Raw genomic sequence first — 24,040 nt, forward strand, 5'->3', positions numbered from 1 at the left:
ATTTTTTTTGTCCTGCCAACGTAGTGGTGCACACACTAAACGAAGTGGCAGAGACGGGGGTCACACACGTATAAAATTCTTCCCTTGGTCGTGAGCATTCGCGATACCACACTGTCTCGCCAAAAATATGTAAATTACATGAACTAGAACGAGCTGTGGCTCAAAGCCGCGTTTTCAGTCAGACATTCACGCTTGCCATACATAGTTGACATGTCAAGCCAATACATTTAGAATTGGGTAACATTGCTTCTCAACTTCAGAGCTGTAATGATTTGATGCTTTGGTTAAAGGCAAGTACAAATGCATGCTAGTAGTAGTCATCGCTCTTGTACACATTCTGGCTGATGTGATAGTCATCACTGGTAGGATCTCATTGGCTTTTGCTGATCACAGTTCTCAACTTGTCGTTAAACATGTCACATGTTTTATGACAATAAAATCCAACATTTTAGAATGTATTGGGATCTCTCATAGACGGATCGGTAGCCCTCAGATTTCTTCTCTGACTCGCTCACATTAAACGAGCATCGGTGACAGCTGCGAGCTTCGAGTAGGCAACACCATGGGTATTTTGTCTCCGATTTCAAATTTGTCTGGGACAGCTAAATTGGGGCCAAAATCACATGCCTGACTAAGGAGAGGATGTCAGAGTGAAAAGTCAGCTGAAATGTATGGGAGAGTGAGAGACCCTATATAATGAATTACATAACAGGGAATTTAGATGTGCCAGTTCCGCTGTGCGTGGTTTTATGAGTGATTCATTTGTATTCCAGTTCTGACCTTGAAGTGGAGTTAACAGCTGAGGTGAGAGTGGAAGGCTCGTTACTGCTCAGTATCCTGTCCACTGTCGCCCCTGGTATAGGCAACAGGAAGTCAGGTAAATACTTTGTACCAACACTAATACACACATACAGTACTCTACTTCCGTCACACACACACACACACACTTGACAGATTGTGGGCCACAGGTGGTTGATAAAGGCCTAACATTTCTTGTCTCATCTTTCAGGGTTGCTCTTTGATCCCCGACCCTCAGTATCCCTCCTCCACCCACAACCCCAGGCTCCAGGGAGTTCTGGACTACACCTTACCCCAGGCCCAGCTCCCATCCTGGCCATGGACTTAACTCAAATCCCATGCCTTAAAGGGATGCCTGATGTCCCTCCTCCTCACGGGATCACAGAGACTGCCAAGAGCCCCCTGCCCTCCTCCACATCTTCCTCCTCTCCCGCCTCCCCACCTTCCTCTTCATCCTCCTCTCCTGGTGCCGTGGCAATCGGCTACAACAATGATATCCAGGAGGGATGTGCCAACAGCATGATGATGGGTGATGTGGTGTCCTCCACTTCTGCCTCCCTGGCTTCTCACTCTGACCCCTCGTTCTCCTCAGATCCCTTGTTATGCCTCTCACCCCCTGTGGGCACCAACGGACAAAAAGAGCTCGAGACGGAGATTTATGACCCATTTCACCCCACGGAAGGAGAGAGAGAGGAAGGAGCGGCGGAGGAGGAAGGGGAAAAGTACGACCCCTTTGATCCGACCGGCTCTCCCCCTTCAGAGAGTGAGGAAGGGGAGTGTGAGACGGGGGGAGGGAGGGAGAGAGGGAACAGCGTGCGCAGCATGGGGAGCGATGCTAGAGGGAAGAGAAGGAAGGTAGAGACGGGGAGGACAGGAGGAGAGGAGAAAGACAATGCTCCTCCAGACTCCACGGACGCTCTCTCTGTTCCCCCGCTCTCACCGCGCTCCCTCCCTCTCCCCCTTCGGAGGAGGCTGGACCGAACCAAAGAGCCCCGGGTGAAAGTACGGGAGAGGCGAGAGAAGGCGAACCACTCGGACCACTCTGAGATTGAGGAGGGTGAGATCGTTGGGGCCACTGAGAGGGATGGAGGAAAGAGGGAGGAGAGAGGCTGGGAAGGAGTCCTTCCTCTCGTCCTCCCCATCTCCTCTGGCAGTCCTTTCCTCCACAGGGGAGCCAAGCCGGAGAGGATCCTGAGGGTGTTGGACGGGGATAGCTTTGTGTCGGTGCGGGCTGAGGGGGACTGGGTGGGGCTGGTGATGCCTGGCAGGGAGGATGGGGAGCCCATGGATGAGGAGGAGGAAGAAGAAGAAGAGGAGGAGGAGGAGCTGGTGGTGGTCGGGGTAGGAGATCTGAGGAGGAAGCTGGTCAGCCGGCGTAATGCGAGATACCGCTCCTCCTTCCCCTCTTCCCTCTCGCCTCAGCACCTCCCACCGTCTCCTCACACCGTCCCTCTGTCCCCCTCCCCACTCACTGCCGAGAAGGACAAGAGCCACAAGAGCTCCAAGGAGAGGGAGCGGCGCAAGCGAAAGGAGTGCAAGGTAGGGGAGGAGGAGGAGAAGAGGAGGAAGAAAAGGAAAGAAAAGGATGGTGGTAGAGAGAATGGTGGGGAGAGGAAGGAAAGACACAGGGAGAGGGGGCGGCGGAGTGAGAAAGAGAAGAAAACAAAAGTGGAGAAGGAGAGAGGCAGGAGCAGCAGAAGCGACAGCAGGAAGAGGAAGAAGAGACGAAGGAGCACCCCGGAATCTTCAGCACGCCCCCGCTCACAAAACACCTCAGCGCAGCAGGCCGGGGGCCGCTCCTGGTCAAACACTTCAGAGGACCGACACAGAGAGAGATACAGAGACCGGTACAGAGACAGAGTTGGGGAACAAGACGGTGATCGAGACAAGGACAGAAAGAAAGATGACACCCGGAGAAGGGAGAGGGATGGAGACTCTAGCCGGATAAAGAGGGAAAGAGAGCGAGACGGTGTCCGCAAATCAACCAGCCGAGAAAGAGGCAGCTCCATGAGGTCCAAAGGAAGCGTAGAACCTAGGCACCGGGAAAGGGACAGGCACCAGGACAGAGAAAGTCACAGAGAAAGGCACCAGGACAGAGAAAGTCACAGAGAAAGGCACCAGGACAGAGAAAGTCACAGAGAAAGGCACCAGGACAGAGAAAGGCACAGAGAAAGGCACCAGGACAGAGAAAGGCACAGAGAAAGGCACCAGGACAGAGAAAGGCACCAGGACAGAGAAAGGGACAGAGAAAAGCACCAGGACAGAGAAAGGGACAGAGAAAGGCACCAGGACAGAGAAAGGGACAGAGAAATGCACCAGGACAGAGAAAGGGACAGGGAGAGACGTCGAGATGGTCGACCCGTGGTGCCGCCATCCATCCAGGATCTCAATGGCTCTGACCTGTTCGCCATCAAGCGAACCATCACGGTCACCACGACCACCACCACCACTCTCCCCGGATCCCCCCCGCTGGCTCCATCCTCCCCCCGCAGCCCCTCCCAGGGCTCTGAAAAGCCCCACAAGAGGAAGAAGAAGAGCCGTCGGCGCTCGGACGAAGATTTAGAAGACAGCATTGGCCGGCCTGGGAGCCTCTCCCTCTCTCCGCCGTCACATTACCATGGCTATGACTCGGACCACTTCTCTGACAAACTGGAGATAGACATGCGTTCTCTGGACGGGGAGGCTCTGGATTCAGACTACCCCTCTATAGAAGACTCCCCTCCCCAGCTTCTGGAACCCGCTGCCCTCAGCTCCAAACCCAAGACCGCTACCAAACCTGGACGCCACCACTTCAAGAAGAAATCGCGAATGGGCAAGAAAGCTGGTCAGTTCAAGTCGTCCTCTTCCTCCTCGGTTCGACCTAAAGGTAAGGAGCTCTCCACCTCGTCACTCTCCCCAACCCAGGCCACCCCCGGCCTGGCCTCCGCTCCAGCCACCCTCCCCTCGGCCAAACGAGGGCGGAAGATAGGGAAGGAGAAAGAGCGTGGGGAAAAAGGAGGAAAGAAAGAGTCTGGTCGGTCTGGCAGGTCCAAGAAATTAAGTGGAGGTGGGAGGAAAGCCAAGCTGCAGTCCAAAGTGTCAGTGCTGGTGCGCGAGGGTGTGAGCAGCACCACGGGGGGCCCGGTGGGCTCGGGGAAGCTGGGCATGGAGCTCCTCGGGGTGGGCGGGTCAGTAGGGGGCTCTGGGGGGCCGGTGGTGGGAGGCTCCATTGCAGTGGTCTTTAGGAGGGACAATGAGAGCAGATCTCCGTTCCTCAAGCCGTGCTCTGAGCCTCTATTGCTGAGTGGACGCAACAAGGACCTGGGGAAGGTGGGCAAACGCAGTTCCCTGGCCGTTCCACCTTCCTCCTTGCTGGCTAATCCCACGGTGGCAGCGCTGAAGTCCAAGAAGGCCAAGCCCAGCTCTACCACCTCCACATCCTCCTCGGCGTCTTCGCCCTCATTGTCCCTAGCAACCAAGCGTAGGAGGCGGCTGGCGAAGAAGACGCGGGGAGAGAAAGGCCTAGCCAGCGGTTTGACGGACGTGGATGGCGCTATAGCCAACTGTAGCTCTGAGGGCGGTGGCTGGGGTGGGTCTTCCTCCGACATCCAATCAGGAGTGGGGGGCTAAACCCTCCAGTCCGCACTCTGGTCCAGCTGGTCCAACCCCTTCCTCATCCTCTTCATCATCCTCTTCCACCAGTGTCCTCCCCCCGTCCTCCTCACCCCCCCACACCCCTCTGCCCTCCCTCACCGCCTCGCGTGATGCTCGGGAGTCATCTCCCGACTCTCAGACAGTGGACAGCAGCTGTAAGACTCCTGAGCCCTCTTTCCTACCCGAGGACTTCCCCGCTCAGACCCAGAGCACCCTCAACCTGTCCCCCTCCAGTCCCTCGTCCCAGGGGGGAAGGCCTCTCACAGTACGGCCCCTCCAACATGAAGCCACTCCCTCTAGACGAAGACCCCAAATCCCTGGCTTCACCCCCTTGTTCCTCCTCATCTGTCTCTGCCTTCGCCTCGCTTTCCTTTCCTCCTTCCTCCACAGACCCCTCCTCCTCCTCCTCTTCTGTTTCTTCCTCCTCGGCAAACAAGCTGCCACCGCCCCCACCTCCCCCTCCTGCTGCCCCTACCCTCCCCTGGAGTCTGCAGACAGGAGTGGACTGCACGGCCGGAGGAGTTTTAGCATGTAAGTCTCTTGTCAGTAGCATTCATTATAATAATGTCAACAGGTGTAGTTTTGGTACATTTTTGTGTATTCCTGTTGCTACTATGAAGTGTATATAATATGTATAAGGTTTTACTAACCCCATGCTCTCTGTATTTCAGTGACAGCTCTGCTGTTTAAAATGGAAGAGGCCAATATCGCAAGTAGAGCCAAAGCCCAGGAGTTCATCCATGCTACCAGCCAGGTGTGTGTGTCTTTGAGTAATTATATTTCGTTATCAGTGTGGGGGTATATATACAGTACTAGTTAAATGTTTGGACACACCTACACATTCCGAGGTTTTTCTTTTCCTTTTACTATTTTCTACATTGTAGAATAATAGTGAAGACATCTAAACAAGGAAATAACACATGGAATTATGTAGTAACCAAAAAAGTGTTAACCTCTTGGTGTTAGGGGGCAGTATTTTCATTTTTGGAAAAAAACATGTTTCCGTTTTAAACGGGATATTTTGTCAGGAAAAGATGCTAGGACATATATTATTCATATAAATGACAGCTTTGGATAGAAAACACTCTAACGTTTACAAAACTGTAAAGATATTGTCTGAGTATAACAGAACTGATGTTGCAGGCGAAAGCCTGAGAAAAATCCAATCCGGAAGTGCCCCAGGTTTTGAAAGCGCTGCGTTCCAATGACTCCCTTTATGGCTGTGAATGTACCATCAACGAGCTTACGCTTTCTATGTATTCCCCAAGGTGTCTACAGCATTGTGACGTAGTTTTACGCATTTCTGTTGAAGAATAGCCGTATGGGGGCACATGGTGGCTCCGAGAGAGATTCTCGCGTAAAGTGCAGAGGTAGCCGTTACTCCAATCGGTCCTAGAGAAAAAGGAATTGTCCCGACGGATATATTATCGAATAGATATTAGAAAAACACCTTTGAGGATGGATTCTAAACAACGTTTGTCATGTTTCTGTCGATATTATGGAGCTAATTTGGAATATTTTTCGGTGTTGTGGTGACCGCAATTTCCGGGCGATATCTCAGCCAAACGTGAAGAACAAACGGAGCTATTTCGCCCACAAAAATAATATTTGGGGAAAAAATTACTTTGGCTGTCTACCTGGGAGTCTCGTGAGTGAAAACATCCAAAGTTCATCAAAGGTAAACAATTGAATTTGTTTGCCTGCTACTAGCAATATGAGATTAACAAAAGGCTAAGCTGTGTTCCAATATATTTCACTTGTGATTTTCATGAATAGGAATATTTTCCATGAAGATTTGTGTCCGTTGCGTTATCCTAATTAGTGTCAGATGATGATAACGGTCCCGTTCACGGGCTGGGCGGTTAACTACAGGTTAATGCGTTTGATGAGCTGGATGAGCTCCGTTCAAGACGATCTGTAAAATCGTATGTTTCACCGAGTCGTTCAGCCACGACAACACGGATAATAAACAGTTGGCTGGGGTTTTCTACGTCTGGTAAGAAGAGGGGTGGTGGTGTGTCTATTTGTCAATAACAGCTGGTGCACGATGTCTAATATTAAGTAAGTTGAGGTATTTCTTGCCTGAGGTTGAGTACCTCATGATAAGCTGTAGACAACACAATTTGTTTTGTGTAAATTTTAATTTGACCTTTTATTTAACTATGCAAGTCGACCAAGTTTTCATCTATATTTTCCGTAGCCGTCTATTTACCATCAGAAACCGATGCTGGTACTAAGATCGCACTTAACAAGAAAATAGAAGCGGCAATCCTAGTGTCCGGGGACTTTAATGTAGGCAAATCCATTTTCCGTAATTTCTACAAGCGTATCACCAAAGGGGAAAAAACTCTAGACCACCTTTACTCCACACATGGAGACACACTTGTACAACGCCCTCCCTCGCCCTCCATTTGGCAAATCTGACCATAATTCTATCCTCCGGATTCCTGCTTACAAGCAAAAACTATAGCAGGAAGTACCAGTGACACGCTCAATGCGGAAGTGGTCAGATGATGCGGAATAGAGGTCGACCAATTAATCGGAATGGACGATTTAATTGGGGCCGATTTCAAGTTTTCATAACAATCGGAAATCAGCATTTTTGGACACCGATCATGGCCGATTACGTTGCACTCCACGAGGAGACTGCGTGGCAGGCTGACTACCTGTTATGCGAGTGCAGCAAGGGAGCCAAGGTAAGGTGCTAGCTAGCATTAAACTTATCTTATAAAAAACCCATCAATCTTAACATAATCACTAGTTAACTACACATGGTTGATGATATTACTAGTTTATCTAGCTTGTCCTGCGTTGCATATAATCGATACGGTGCCTGTTAATTTATCATTGAATCATAGCAAACAGGTGATTTAACAAGCGCATTCGCGAAAAAAGCACTGTCGTTGCACAAATGTGTATCTAACCATAAACATCAACGCCTTTTCTTAAAATCAATACACAAACTATATATTTTTAAACCTGTCTATTTAGTTAATATTGCCTGCTAACATGAATTTCTTTTAACGAGGGAAATTGTGTCACTTCTCCTGCGTTCTGTGCGACGCAGTCAGGGTACATTCCTAACAAAGACAGCCAATTTCACGAAACGGGGGATGATTTAGCAAAAGTGCATTTGTGAAAAAGCACAATCGTTTCACGAATGTACAGTGGGGCAAAACAGTATTTAGTCAGCCACCAATTGTGCAAGTTCTTCCACTTAAAAAGATGAGGCCTGTCATTTTCATCATCGGTACACTTTAACGATGACAGACAAAATGAGAAAAAAAATCCAGAAAATCACATTGTAGGATTTTTTAATGAATTTATTTGCAAATTATGGTGGAAAATAAGTATTTGGTCAATAACAAAAGTTTATCTCAATACTTTGTTATATACCCTTTCTTGGCAATGACAGAGGTCAAACGTTTTCTGTAAGTCTTCACAAGGTTTTCACACACTGTTGCTGGTATTTTGGCCCATTCCTCCGTGCAGATCTCCTCTCGAGCAGTGATGTTTTGGGGCTGTTGCTGGGCAACATGGACTTTCAACTCCCTCCAAAGATTTTCTATGGGGTTGAGACTGGCTAGGCCACTCCAGGACCTTGAAATGCTTCTTACGAAGCCACTCCTTTGTTGCCCTGGCGGTGTGTTTGGGATCATTGTCATGCTGAAAGACCCAGCCACATTTAATCTTCAATGCCCTTGCTGATGGAAGGAGGTTTTCACTCAAAATCTCACGATACATGGCCCCATTCATTCTTTCCTTTACACTGATCAGTCGTCCTGGTCCCTTTGCAGAAAAAGAGCCCCAAAGCATGATGTTTCCACCCCCATGCTTCACAGTAGGTATGGTGTTCTTTGGATGCAACTCTGCATTCTTTGTCCTCCAAACACGACGAGTTGAGTTTTTACCAAAAAGTTCTATTTTGGTTTCATCTGACCATATGCCATTCTCCCAATCTTCTTCTGGATCATCCAAATGCTCTCTAGCAAACTTCAGACGGGCCTGGACATGTACTGGCTTAAGCAGGGGGACACGTCTGGCACTGGAGGATTTGAGTCCCTGGCGGTGTAGTGTGTTACTGATTGTAGGCTTTGTTACTTTGGTCCCAGCTCTCTGCAGGTCATTCACTAGGTCCCCCCGTGTGGTTCTGGGATTTTTGCTCACCGTTCTTGTGATCATTTTGACCCCACGGGATGAGATCTTGCGTGGAGCCCCAGATCGAGGGAGATTATCAGTGGTCTTGTATGTCTTCCATTTCTTAATAATTGCTCCCACAGTTGATTTCTTCAAACCAAGCTGCTTACCTACTGCAGATGTAGTCTTCCCAGCCTGGTGCAGGTCTACAATTTTGTTTCTGGTGTCCTTTGGTCTTGGCCATAGTGGAGTTTGGAGTGTGACTGTTTGAGGTTGTGGACAGGTGTCTTTTATACTGATAACAAGTTCAAACAGGTGCCATTAATACAGGTAACGAGTGGAGGACAGAGGAGCCTCTTAAAGAAGTTACAGGTCTGTGAGAGCCAGAAATCTTGCTTGTTTGTAGGTGACCAGACTTCAGACCTCTGTCATCAGGTGAACGGTGTTTCCTTCCATACATTGGTGCTTCTGAGTTAAGCGGGCGGGTCATGTTTTGGAGGGCGCATGACTCGACCTTCACCTCCCGAAACCGTTGGAGTTGCAGTAATGAGACAAGATCAAAATTGGGAGCGATTTAAAAAGCGTTTTTTTTAAATCACCATTGGCCTCATGGTGAAATCCCTGAGGGGTTTCCTTCCTCTCCGGCAACTGAATTAGGAAGGACTCCTGTATCTTTTTAGTGATGGGGTGTATTGCCGCACCATTCAATGTGTAATTAATAACTTCACCATGCACAAAGGGATATTCAATGTCTGCAAGGCATTGGAAAACCTCCCTGATCTTTGTGGTTGAATCTGTGTTTGAAATGTACTACTTGACTGAGGGACCTTTTCAGATAATTGTATGTGTGGGTTACAGAGATGAAGTAACTCAAAAATAATGTTAAATGCTATTATCAGCCGGGCTAGACAATCTGGACCCTCTCTTTCTAAAATTATCTTGCCGAAATTGTTGCAACCCCTATCACTAGCCTGTTCAATCTCTCTTTCGTATCGTCTGAGATTCCGAAAGATTGGAAAGCTGCTGCAGTCATCCCCCTCTTCAAAGGGGGATACACTCTAGACCCAAAGTGCTACAGACCTATATCTATCCTACCCTGCCTTTCTAAGGTCTTCGAAAGCCAAGTTAATAAACAGATTACCGACCATTTCGAATCCCACCATACCTTCTCCACTATGCAATCTGGTTTCAGAGCTGGTCATGGGTGCACCTCAGCCTCGCTCAAGGTCCTAAACGATATCATAACTGCCATCGGTTAAAGTCAGTACTGTGCAGCCGTCTTCATCAACCTGGCCAAGGATTTTGACTCTGTCAATCACCACATTCTTATCAGCAGACTCAACAGCCTTGGCTTCTCAAATGATTGCCTCGCCTGGTTCACCAACTACTTCTCTGATAGAGTTCAGTGTTGTCTGGACCTCTGGCAGTCAGGATTCAATTCTTGGGCCAACTCTCTTCTCTGTATACATCAATGATTTTGCTCTTGCTGCTGGTGATTCTCTGATCCACCTCTACTCAGACGACACCATTTTGTATACCTCTGGCTCTTCTTTGGACACTGTGTTAACTAACATCCAGATGAGCTTCAATGCCATACAACTCTCGTTCCGTGGCCTCCAACTGCTCTTAAATGCAAGTAAAACTAAATGCATGCTCTTCAACCGATCGCTGCTCACACCTGCCCTTCCCGTCCAGCATCACTACTCTGGACTAGAGGTCGACCGATTATGATTTTTCAACGCCGATACAGATTTATTGGAGGACCAAAAAAGCCGATACCGATTAATCGGCCGGTTTATTTGTAATAATGACAATTACAACAATACTGAATGAACACTTATTTTAACTTAATACATATCAATTTAGCCTCAAATAAATAATGAAACATGTTCAATTTGGTTTAAAATGCAAAAACAAAGTGTTGGAGAAGAAAGTAAAAGTGCAATATGTGCTATGTAAGAAAGCTAACGTTTCAGTTCCTTGCTCAGAATATGAGAACATATGAAAGCTGGTGGTTCCTTTTAACATGAGTTTTCAATATTCCCTGGTAAGAAGATTTAGGTTATAGTTATTATAGGAATTATTGGACTATTTCCCTCTATACCATTTGTATTTCATTAACCTTTGACTATTGGACGTTCTTATAGGCACTTTAGTATTAACCGTGTAACAGTATAGCTTCCGTCCCTCTCCTCGCTCCTCCCTGGGCTCGAACCAGCAACACAACGACAACAGCCACCATCGAAGCAGCATTACCCATGCAGAGCAAGGTGAACAACTACTGGAAGGCTCTGAGCGAGTGACGTTTGAAACGCTATTAGCGCGCGCTAACTAGCTAGCCATTTCACTTCGGTTACACCAGCCTCATCTCGGGAGTTGATAGGCTTGAAGTCATAAACAGTGCAACGCTTGACACACAATGAAGAGCTGCTGGCAAAATGCACAAAAGTGCTGTTTGAATTAATGTTTACGCACCTGCTTCTGCCTACCACCGCTCAGTCAGATACTTAGATGCTTGTATCAGATTATATGCAACGCAGGACACTATATAATATCTAGTAATATCATCAACCATGTGTAGTTAACTAGTGATTATGATTGATTCTTTTTTATAAGATAAGTTTAATGCTAGCAAGCAACTTACCTTGGCTTACTGCATTCGCGTAACAGGCAGTTTCCTTGTGGAGTGCAACAAGAGGGGCAGGTCGTTATTGTGTTGGACAAGTTAACTGTAAGGCTGCAAGATTGGATCCCCCGAGCTGACAAGGTGAAAATCTGTCATTCTGCCCCTGAACGAGGCAGTTAACCCACCGTTCCTAGCGTCATTGAAAATAAGAATGTGTTCTTAACTGACTTGCCTATTTAAATAAAGGTATAGAATATATATATATATCTAAACTTTAAAAAAAAATGGCAAATCGGCGCCCAAAAATACCAATTTCCGATTGTTATGAAAACTTGAAATCGGCCCTAATTAATTGGCCATTCCGATTAATCGGTTCGACCTCTACTCTGGACGGTTCTGACTTAGAATATGTGGACAACTACAAATACCTAGGTGTCTGGTTAGACTTTAAACTCTCCTTCCAGACTCACATTAAGCATCTCCAATCGAAAATTAAATCTAGAATCTGCATCCTATTTCGCAACAAAGCATCCTTCACTCATGCTGCTAACCATACCCTCGTAAAACCGACAATCCTACCGATCCTCGACTTCGGTGATGTCATCTATAAAATTGCCTCCCAACACTACTCAACAAACTGAATGCAGTCTATCACAGTGCCATCCGTTTTGTCACTTTAGCCCCATATACTACCCACCACTGCGACCTGTTCTCTCTCGTTGGCTGGCCCTCGCTTCATACTCGTCGCCAAACCCACTGGCTCCAGGTCATGTACAAGTCTGCTAGGTAAAGCCCTGCCTTAACTCAGCTCACTGGTCATCATAGCAGCACCCACCCGTAGCACGTGCTCCAGCAGGTATGTCTCACTGGTCACCCCCAAAGCCAATTCTTCCTTTGGCTGCCTTTCCTCCCAGTTCTCTGCTGCCAATGACTGGAACGAACTGCAAAAATCACTGAAGCTGGAGACTCGTATCTCCCTCACTAGCTTTTAAGCACCAGCTGTCAGAGCAGCTCACAGATCACTGCATCTGTGCATGGCCCATCTGTACATGGCCCATCTGTACATGGCCCATCCAACTACCTCATCCCCATACTGTGTTTATTTATCTTGCTCCTTTGCACCCCAATATGTCTACTTGCACATTCATATATATATATATATATATCACACACACACTTATTTATTCATTCATTCATTCTCGGGCCGACTCTATATATTCTGCTGCACATCTACCATTCCAGTGTTTAATTGCTGTATTGTGATTACTTCGCCACCATGGCCTATTTATTGCCTTACCTCCTTTATCCTACCTCATTTGCACATACTGTATATAGACTTTTTCTACTGTATTGTTTATTGACTGTATGTTTGTTTACTCCATGTGTCGAACTGCTTTGCTTTATCTTGGCCAGGTCGCAGTTGTAAATGAGAACTTGTTCTCAACTAGCCTACCTGGTGAAATAAAAATAATAAAACCAATATTGCACACAGTGAGTCAATGCAACGTATGTGACTTGTTAAGCACATTTTTTGTCCTGAACCTCCTGAAGAGGTTGTATATTTATTGACTAAAGACACTTCAGCCTTTCATTTCTAAAAACATAATTCCACTTTGACATTGTTGGGTATTGTGTGTAGTCCAGTGACACAAAGTCTCAATTGAATCCATTTTAAATTCCGGCTGTAACACATTAAAATGTGGTAAAAGTCAAAGGAGGTAAATACTTTCTGAAGGCACTGTATACGTGTTACATATTTGTCTTTGATTGTTTTGAAGGTGTTCGATATCTGACCAACCATTTCTCATCATACCTTCCATCTCTCTCTCTTGCAGATTCTCTCCCAAACCAATCAGAACCATTCATCGCAGCATGCCCCTTCTGCCTCCTCCCAGGTTCCTCCTTCCCCTGGTCCCACCCCTGCTCAGTTCATCCTGCACAGCGCTCTCCCATTGGTGGGCTGCACCAAAACCCCGCCCAACCACCTGCACCTTGGCATGTCTTTGGGTGGCGGCTGTGCCCAGACCCCGCCCCCTCTCATGCCCTCTGGGTTCTCGGGAGGGTCCGGAGACTCCAGTGATATAGGCTGGGACAACGAGAGCAAGGACCCTGACAAGGTAGCACCATTAAAAACCATGTCTTTCTACCACTCTCATATCTTCCCATTACTGATGTGTGTGTGTGGAAAGGAATAAGGTCTTCTGACTATCAGTACAGTACTGCATAGTGTTGGCACAATACCAGAATGTTGACTTCATTACTGATACTAGGTTTTGTATCCCGATGTTCAATACCAAAACGATACCGAGGCACAAAAAAAGGCATATTAGCCAAAGTTACAGAATGGCACATGATCCAGACAGATATGCTCAGCTACTGCTCTGTTCAATCGTTGGGCATCTTTTGAGTTCAATATCAACATATTAGCATTTTTTAAAATTCTTTTTAGTTTTTTTACAAACATTTTTTCAGAGACAGCCATGTATGCATTAATGAATCAATTATGCAATCAGTTTGAATTAGGTAAAAATGATCTAACTACATAATGGTAATAATTTATTTCAATTGTAAATAAATCTGTAGCATATCCACAATACAGGTGAATGCATATTCAATAGGAGTGTGTGCATGCATTGAGTTATTGAGCTTGTTTTTGGGTGATTCCATGGGGCTACAGATGACAAACCATTTCCCTTCCATTTTGGGACACTTTTTTATTGTGTTCATCAACAGCATTTGTATAGAAGTCGCTTTTTTCATGAGAATGTTTGTCTCTTTAATGAGTAATGATGTCATTCACGAGGCAATAGATAATCTTTTGGAGAGATGAGAAAGAGACCAAATAAGTGAATCCATAAAGTTTTTATTGGCAATCAGCTATGAAATCAATATTATGCCTTAGTTTGCATATCATCACAAACAAAGTCTAGGGTAGTGAATTGATGTTAGTGTTACGGTTTTCTTGTGTCGAAAGAGAGGCGGACCAAAATGCAGCATGGTTATTTCGATACATCTTTTAATAAAAGATAAACACAAACAATACAAAACATTAAACGTAACGTGAACCTAAACAGCCTTATCTGGTGCAAACAAACACAGAGACGGGAACAATCACCAACGAAAAACTCAAAGAATATGGCTGCCTAAATATGGTTCCCAAATCAGAGACAACGATAAACACCTGCCTCTGATTAAGAACCACTACAGGCAGCCATAGACTATTCTAGACAACCCCACTAACCACTATCCCATAACCTACAACAAACCCCTAGACAAAACACACCACATAAAATAACCCATGTCACACCCTGGCCTGATCAAAATAATAAAGAAAACACAAAATACTAAGACCAGGGCGTGACAGTTAGCTTTAGCTGTCACCTAGCAAGGAATGTTAGCCTACAAAGCTGGACACTATCGGTATATTCTTCCATTGTAAAGGGTTCTAGTCTGTATTGACTTTGTTTTGCGAATCAGTAATTAACAGTTTCAACATCTACATGCCTTGTCGCATTGTTCAAGTCTGTTAACTTCTGTGCAATATGAGTGGGAACTTATATGAATGCAGCCCAGACTCCCAGTGCAGGCTAGCAAGTGGAGCATGCACTGTGCGCTCTATAATAAGGGGTCGACTACGCTGATAAGAACGGCTTGACCCGTGAGACACATTTGACAGAAGTACCGAAAGTAACAAATTCTACTGCAAAACAGTTTTTCATGCTCTGGTATCTGGAAATAGTGACGTTTCGGTATACCGTGCAACACTAGTACTGCACCTCTTATTTTATTTCTCTCACTCTCAGTACCTGAAGAAGCTCCACACTCAGGAGCGTGCGGTGGAGGAGGTGAAGCTGGCCATTAAGCCTTACTACCAGCGTAAAGACATCAACAAGGACGACTACAAGGACATCCTGAGAAAGGCAGTGCACAAGGTAACCCAGCCCTCTAACCATAATCCTGCTTTAGCTTTATTACCTTGTTATTACATGGTTTAGCACAGTGTTATTAGTGTTACATGGTTTAAGTACGCTGTTATTAAGTGGCTAGGCACACTGTTACGTGGCTTAGCACAGTGTTAACTTTGTTATTCTATGGTGTAAAACAAACACCTTATTCTATGAATGACTTGATAAACAGTTGAATCAGGTGTGTTAGTGCTGGGCTGGAACAAAAAAGTCTGCTCCACCAATGGTCAGGCTTTTGGGTTTAGGCTGTAGTGTCTCTCAGTAATGGAGTGTAGGTGTATTTTGTTCCATAGGAATTACAACCTGCTTGTGACATTTTAATAGATTGGCATAATTACTAGACTGAGTGGTGTGGTGTCGATACAATTGCTTTTGACTTGTTTGTGAATGTTTATAGAATTTCCACAAACAGGTATTGGCAGTTGTTGGAAGTAGACTTCATAAATAAGGCCAGAGGGAGTGTAGAATATTTAAGCAATAAGGCCCGGGGGTGTGATATATTGTCCAATACACTGAACAAAAATATAAACGCAACAGGTTAAGTGTTGGTCCCATGTTTCATGAGCTGTAATATTTATTTTATTTTATTTTATTTCACCTTTATTTAACCAGGTAGGCTAGTTGAGAACAAGTTCTCATTTGCAACTGCGGCCTGGCCAAGATAAAGCATAGCAGTGTGAACAGACAACACAGAGTTACACATGGAGTAAACAATTAACAAGTCAATAACACAGTAGAAAAAAGGGAGTCTATATACATTGTGTGCAAAAGGCATGAGGAGGTAGGCGAATAATTACAATTTTGCAGATTAACATTGGAGTGATAAATGATCAGATGGTCATGTACAGGTAGAGATATTGGTGTGCAAAAGAGCAGAAAAGTAAATACATAAAAACAGTATGGGGATGAGGTAGGTAAAAATGGGTGGGCTATTTACCGATATACTATGTACAGCTGCAGCGATCGGTTAGCTGCTCAGATAGCAGATGTTGGTGAGGGAGATAAAAGTCTCCAACTTCAGCCATTTTTGCAATTCGTTCCAGACACAGGCAGCAGAGAACTGGAACGAAAGGCGGCCAAATGAGGTGTTGGCTTTAGGGATGATCAGTGAGATATACCTGCTGGAGCGCGTGCTACGGATGGGTGTTGCCATCGTGACCAGTGAACTGAGATAAGGCGGAGCTTTACCTAGCATGGACTTGTAGATGACCTGGAGCCAGTGGGTCTGGCGACGAATATGTAGCGAGGGCCAGCCGACTAGAGCATACAGGTCGCAGTGGTGGGTGGTATAAGGTGCTTTAGTAACAAAACGGATGGCACTGTGATAAACTGCATCCAGTTTGCTGAGTAGAGTGTTGGAAGCAATTTTGTAGATGACATCGCCAAAGTCGAGGATCGGTAGGATAGGTATTTTTACTAGGGTAAGTTTGGCGGCGTGAGTGAAGGAGGCTTTGTTGCGGAATAGAAAGCCGACTCTAGATTTGATTTTCGATTGGAGATGTTTGATATGAGTCTGGAAGGAGAGTTTACAGTTTAGCCAGACACCTAGGTGCTTATAGATGTCCACATATTCAAGGTCGGAACCATCCAGGGTGGTGGTGCTGGTCAGGCGTGCGGGTGCAGGCAGCGAATGGTTGAAAAGCATGCATTTGGTTTTCCTAGCATTCAAGAGCAGTTTGGAGGTTCGATAGCACAGTGTCCGAGGACGGGCCGGAAGTATATAGAATGGTGTCGTCTGCGTAGAGGTGGATCAGGGAATCGCCCGCAGCAAGAGCAACATCATTGATATATACAGAGAAAAGAGTCGGCCCGAGGATTGAACCCTGTGGCACCCCCATAGAGACTGCCAGAGGACCGGACAGCATGCCCTCCGATTTGACACACTGAACTCTGTCTGCAAAATAGTTGTTGAACCAGGCAAGGCAATCATCCGAAAAACCGAGGCTACTGAGTCTGCCGGTAAGAATATGGTGATTGACAGAGTCGAAAGCCTTGGCCAGGTTGATGAAGATGGCTGCACAGTACTGTCTTTTATAAATGGCGGTTATGATATCGTTTAGTACCTTGAGCGTGGCTGAGGTGCACCCGTGACCGGCTCGGAAACCAGATTGCACAGCGGAGAAGGTACGGTGGGATTTGAGATGGCCAGTGACCTGTTTGTTTACTTGGCTTTCGAAGACCTTAGATAGGCAGGGCAGGATGGATATAGGTCTGTAACAGTTTGGGTTCAGGGTGTCTCCCCCTTTGAAGAGGGGGATGACTGCGGCAGCTTTCCAATCCTTGGGGATCTCAGACGATATGAAAGAGAGGTTGAACAGGCTGGTAATAGGGGTTGCAACAATGGCGGCGGATAGTTTCATAAATAGAGGGTCCAGATTGTCAAGCCCAGCTAATTTGTACGGATCCAGGTTTTGCAGCTCTTTCAGAACATCTGCTATCTGGATTTGGGTAAAGGAGAACCTGGAGAGGCGTGGGCGAGTAGCTGCGGGGGTGGGCTGTTGGCTGAGTTTGGAGTAGCCAGGCGGAAGGCATGGCCAGCCGTTGAGAAATGCTTGTTGAAGTTTTCGATAATCATGGATTTATCGGTGGTGACCGTGTTACTTAGCCTCAGTGCAGTGGGCAGCTGGGAGGAGGTGCTCTTGTTCTCCATGGACTTCAGTGTCCCAGAACTTTTTGGAGTTGGAGCTACAAGATGCAAATTTCTGCCTGAAGAAGCTGGCCTTAGCTTTCCTGACTGGCTGCGTGTATTGGTTCCTGACTTCCCTGAACAGTTGCATATCGCGGGGACTATTCGATGCTATTGCAGTCCGCCACAGGATGTTTTTGTGCTGGTCGAGGGCAGTCAGGTCTGGAGTGAACCAAGGGCTATATCTGTTCTTAGTTCTGCATTTTTTGAACGGAGCATGCTTATCTAAAATGGTGAGGAAGTTACTTTTAAAGAATGCCCAGGCATCCTCAACTGATGGAATGAGGTCAATGTCCTTCCCGGGCCATGTCGATTAGAAAGGCCTGCTCACAGAAGTGTTTTAGGGAGCGTTTGACAGTGATGAGGGGTGGTCGTTTGACTGCGGCTCTGTAGCGGATACAGGCAATGAGGCAGTGATCGCTGAGATCCTGGTTGAAGACAGCGGAGGTGTATTTGGAGGGCCAGTTGGTCAGGATGACATCTATGAGGGTGCCCTTGTTTACAGATTTAGGGTTGTTCCTGGTGGGTTCCTTGATGATTTGTGTGAGATTGAGGGCATCTAGCTTAGATTGTAGGACTGCCGGGGTGTTAAGCATATCCCAGTTTAGGTCACCTAACAGAACAAACTCTGAAGCTCGATGGGGGGGCGATCAATTCACAAATGGTGTCCAGGGCACAGCTGGGAGCTGAGGGGGGTCAGTATAGCAGGCGGCAATAGTAAGAGACTTATTTCTGGAGAGAGTAATTTTCAAAATTAGTAGTTTGAATTGATTGGGTATGGACCTGGAAAGTATGACATTACTTTGCAGGCTATCTCTGCAGTAGACTGCAACTCCTCCCCCTTTGGCAGTTCTATCTTGACGGAAAATGTTATAGTTGGGTATGGAAATCTCAGAATTTTTGGTGGCCTTCCTGAGCCAGGATTCAGACATGGCAAGGACATCAGGGTTAGCAGAGTGTGCTAAAGCAGTGAGTAAAACAAACTTATAGGGAGGAGGCTTCTGATGTTGACATGCATGAAACCAAGGCTTTTTCGATCACAGAAGTCAACAAATGAGGGTGCCTGGGGACATGCAGGGCCTGGGTTTACCTCCACATCACCCGCGAAACAGAGGAGTAGAATGAGGGTGCGGCTAAAGGCTTTCAAAACTGGTCGCCTAGAGCGTTGGGGACAGAGAATAAAAGGAGCAGATTTCTGGGCATGGTAGAATATATTCAGGGCATAATGCGCAGACTGGTATGGTGGGGTGCGGGTACAGCGGAGGTAAGCCCAGGCACTGGGTGATGATGAGAGAGGTTGTATCACTGGACATGCTGGTTGTAATGGGTGAGGTCACCGCATGTGTGGGAGGTGGGACAAAGGAAGTATCAGGGGTATGAAGAGTGGAACTAGGGGCTCCATTGTAAACTAAAACAATGATAACTAACCTGAACAACAGTATACAAGGCATATTGACATTTGAGAGAGACATACAGCGAGGCATACAGTAATCACAGGTGTTGAATTGGGAGAGCTAGCTAAAACAGTAGTTAAAATAGTAGGTTAACAGCAATATAATATTTAAAAAAACATCAACGTGCGCAAAAAGCTTATTTCTCTCAATTTTGTGCACAAATTGGTTTACTTCTCTGTTAGTGAGCATTCTCATTTGCCAAGATAATCCATCCACCTGATAGGTGTGGCATATCAAGAAGCTGATTAAACAGCATGATCATTACACAGTTTCACCCTGTGCTGGGAACGATAAAAGGTCACTCAAAAATGTGCCGTTTTGTCACTGCCACAGATGTCCCAAGTTTTGATGGAGCATGCAATTGGCATGCTGACTGCAGGTATGTCCACTAGAGCTGTTGCCAGAGAATGTAATGTTCATAAGAACCGTAGACCACGTGTAACCACGCAAGCCCGGGACTTCCACATCTGGCTTCTTCAACTGCGGCATCGTCTGAGACCAGCCACCCCGACAGCTGATGAAACTGTGGGTATGCACATCCGAAGAATTTCTGCACAAACTGTCAGAATCTGTCTCAGGGAAAGCTCATCTGCATGCTCGTAGTCCTCACCAGGGTCTTGACCTGATTACAGTTTTAGCGTCGTAACTGACTTCAGTGGGCAAATGCTCACCTTCGATGGCCACTGGCAAGCTGGTGAAGTGTGCTTTTCACGGATGAATCCCGGTTTCAATTGTACTGGGCAGATGGCAGACACCATGTGTGGCATTGTGTGGGAGAATGGTATGCTGATGTCAATGTTGTGAATGGAGTGCCCCATGGTGGGGGTGGGGTTATAGTATGGGCAGGCATAAGCTACGGACAACTAACATGATTGCAATTTCTCGAAGGCAATTTGAATGAACAGATGAACAGAGACACTGATGAGATCCTGAGGCCCGTTGTCGTGCCATTCTTCTACCGCCGTCACCTCATGTTTCAGCATAATAACACATGGCCTCATGTCGCAAGGTTCTGTACACAATTCCTAGAAGCTGAAAATGTCCCAGTTCTTTCATGGCCTGCACACTCACCAGATATGTCACCCATTGAGCATGTTTGGGATGCTCTGGGTCGACGTTTACGACAACGTGTTCCAGTTCCCGTCAATATCCATCAACTTCTCACAGCCATTGAAGAGTGTGACAACATTCCACAGGCCACAATAAACAGCCTGATCAACTCTATGCAATGGTGATGTCTCGCTGCATGAGGCAGATGGTGGTCGCACAAAATACTGACTGGTTTGCTAATCCACGCCCATACTTTTTTTTGTTGGTATCTGTGACCAATAGATGCATATCTGCATTTCCAGTCATGTGAAATCCATATATTAGGGCCTTATTTATTTAATTGATTTCCTTATGATCTTTGACTCAGTAAAATCTTTTAAATTGTTGTATGTTTATTTTTGTTCAGTGTGAGGCCAAATTCTCTAAAACGGCATTGGCCTAGGGCTTTTCTTATGCACGACACGAAACTGTATATTGGCCATATACCACAAACCTCAGAGGTGCCTTATTGCTATTATAAACATCATTAAAAAAAGACAGTAAACAAGTGTTTTTGCATCATACCCGTGGTATATTGTCTAATATACACAAGGCTGGAATACTGTTTCAGCAAATAAGCATCCAGGATGCAAACTACCCGGTTTATAATGCAGAATATGTAACTATGTTCCAACACAGTAACAATTTGAAGTTGTAATTACGTTACATTGTAAGTAATTACAGCCTAGCAAAATGACTGTGTAGTTAGTTTAACAGCAATTTGATATAGTGTGTTTATGACTAATACCGACCTGTGTGTGTGGTTGTCTCTGCTTCTCAGATCTGCCACAGTCGAAATGGAGAGATCAACCCGGTCAAGGTGAGCAACCTGGTCAAGCTTTATGTTCAGAGGTACAAGTACTTCAGGAAGCACGGTCGAAAGATGGATGAGGAAGTGAGGGAGGACAGAGAGATGGATTCCTCCTATTGATTGGAGAAGGGGTCGCTCTCACACTACTCCCATTGGTTCTGCTGCCCACTCTTTGCACGTGACTGGGCCCACTGAGGCCGTGGAGTGACATTTGTTTTATTCACCTCCCTATTTGCTATCCCCATGTAAACTCGTAACCGCCCGCCCCCTCTCTCGTCTCCTGTGTGTCTTGCTGTACAGAAATATTGAGTAGATATCCACAAAATATACACACGCACTATATGAATAAAAAAATTACAATGTTATGGGAGCAATGCAGAACACACATGCATACACACTTACACGTGCGCGCACACACATACTGTACATACTGTAAGTACACTACACTGACTCCTTTCTCTCTGTGTGGTATAAACCTGTCAGGTTGTTGGTCGGCTGGTTTAAATATAGAGATTTGACACTTGATTTTCTGTTCCCGTCTTTTATTTGAAGCCTACTCTGAGGGGTGGTTTCCTGAACACAAGCGAGTTCGCTTTTAAGTCCAAGACCAGGCTTAATCTGTGTCTGGGAAACCAACCCTGCAGGTTTTTGTACTCTGATCAGTGCTTGGGCAGAGAGCGAAATAAATGAACGCAAGGTGTCACTGTCCTACAAGCTATGGATTTACAGGCTTGCAGCGTACTTGTCACTGACTGAGTGAACTGTTTGTAATAGATTCTTTATCAATGCTGTTTCTGAACCAGGCTTAAATACTGTAGGTACTGTTTAAGTTATGTAAGAATGTAAACACCAGCCTAAAGTAATTATACGCATCTGTGTATCCCTCTCCGTCATACACAGAGGCAGATCTAGGATCAGTTTTATCCTCCACACAATCCTTACCCTACCCATTTAAAGTAGGGAACTGCAAAACTGGCCATAGATAGATTTTAGTTGCAATTTGACACTTACTCTGTGCTAAGTCTGTTTGAGTCTCCATTGGTTTCTATTAGTGTTAGTGAGTAATTTTTCTAGTCCATGACCACGTGATATCCATCAATAAACGGACATCAATTTAAACATTAAAAGCAACCATGAAAATGAAGTACCCCTGTGACTTGATGAGTTCACACATTGGAAGTTGAAGCGATGTGGTGACGCGTGTTGGGTGCCTGGGATGTGTGTACTATGTTGGATGTATCATCGCGCTTGTTCCTTTCATTGTCAGGTCTCTGTTAGTGGGTGAACACTCCTGTCAGTTTATCTCTACAACTGTTTGACCAGTCAGGCAGTCAGAATTGGAACCAATGGAATAGTCCCAAAAGAGTCAACTCCAACCAACATCAAGAGCACCTCCGAAACTATGTAAGTATATAATTATTAAGGCTGTCAGTTAGTCAAAAAGTTGATAAACTGATTAAGGCCCAGTTCCATCCCCTTCCCTTATCAACCAAAAGCATGAAATCTTAGGCCGAAACAGAGTTCACCAAACATTATTCCTAATATTGAGTTGTACTTGCACATCCCCTTGTGCCTTCAGAACAGCCTCAATTCGTCGAGGCATGGAAATTACATGGTGTCCAAAGCGTTCCACAGGGATGCTGGCACATGTTGACTCCAATGCTTCCCACAGTTGTCAAATTGGCTGGATGTCCTTTGAGGGGTGGACCATTGATACACACGGGAAACTGTTGCACGTGGGAAAAACCCAGCAGTGTTGCAGTTCTTGACACAAACCGGTGCACCTGGCACCTAATACCATACCCAGTTCAAAGGCACTTAAATATTTTCTCTGAATGGCACACACACTCCTTGTCTCAAGGCTTAAAAATACTTCTTTAACCTGTCCTTCATCTGCACTGAAGTCGATTTAACAAGTGACATCAATAAGGGATCATAGATTTCACCTGGTCAGACTGTCATGGAAAGAGCAGGTGTTCTTAATGTTTTGTAAACTCCGCATGTTTTTAGGTGCAATTTCACACTACTACTATGCTTAGTCTGAGTCTACATTGTTTGCTATTAGTGTTATCAGTAAATAATCTAAATAAAACGGTAATACACATTGAAATCATATGACTTGTGACGTCAGAGCTGACTGTTGAAAGCAACCAATGAAAATGAAGTCTTCTGTAGCTTGATGGTTTGGAACGTTAAATTTTCTACAAGGTTAGAGCTTATTTTAAGTCCTAATCAAAATTTTAAAAATGTCACTCGTTGACGCCCAAGAAATAGAATCATGTTGGAAGTTGAAGCTATAGAAGGTGTCAACGTGTGTCGGATGCCTGGGATGTGTAAACTGGTGGATATATCAGCACACCCTCTTTCCTTTCATTGTCAGGTCTCCGGTAGTTAGTGCGTGAACACCTCAGTCAGTTTCTCTACAAGTGTTTGACTAGTCAGAATTGGAACCAATGAAACGGTCCCAAAAGAGTTAACTCCAAGCAACATCAAGAGCACCTCAACACTATGTAAGTATATAATTATTAAGGCTGTAAGAGTTACCCAGATTAATATACTTTTTGACATTTTAATGCACTATTTTATTTTTATAACAATTATCTGAAAGTGTTGGAAATGCATTGAAAACATCCAAAATACATGATCTATACAGCAAAAATCTACAAGTTGGCATTGAGGTTTAAATAAAGTGAGCTTTCTCAATTTACCTAATTTGCTAACTGTTACTTGAGACAAAATCAAGAACTCACTATATGTGTAATGTGTTTTTGTATGAACTTGGACCCTTTCCAACCTCCTATTCATCTTCAGCACTAAACCAGTGTCTACATATGTGAAAAC

The 24,040-nt window shown here is 45.5% G+C and overlaps 1 protein-coding gene across 1 annotated transcript; it reads left to right on the top strand.

The window, feature by feature from the left end:
* The first annotated feature begins 671 nt into the window (after positions 1-671).
* Positions 672-21,724, top strand: LOC124038675 (splicing factor, arginine/serine-rich 19-like). The gene is given in 9 exon segments (XM_046354770.1): positions 672-679; positions 774-877; positions 1,010-4,404; positions 4,406-4,825; positions 4,827-4,962; positions 5,103-5,185; positions 13,030-13,311; positions 14,998-15,126; positions 21,170-21,724. Coding segments are annotated over 9 exon segments (4,707 nt in total). The 3' UTR covers positions 21,320-21,724.
* Positions 21,725-24,040: the final 2,316 nt, after the last annotated feature.

Source organism: Oncorhynchus gorbuscha, linkage group LG06, assembly GCF_021184085.1.
Source record: "Oncorhynchus gorbuscha isolate QuinsamMale2020 ecotype Even-year linkage group LG06, OgorEven_v1.0, whole genome shotgun sequence".
NCBI lineage: Eukaryota > Metazoa > Chordata > Actinopteri > Salmoniformes > Salmonidae > Oncorhynchus > Oncorhynchus gorbuscha.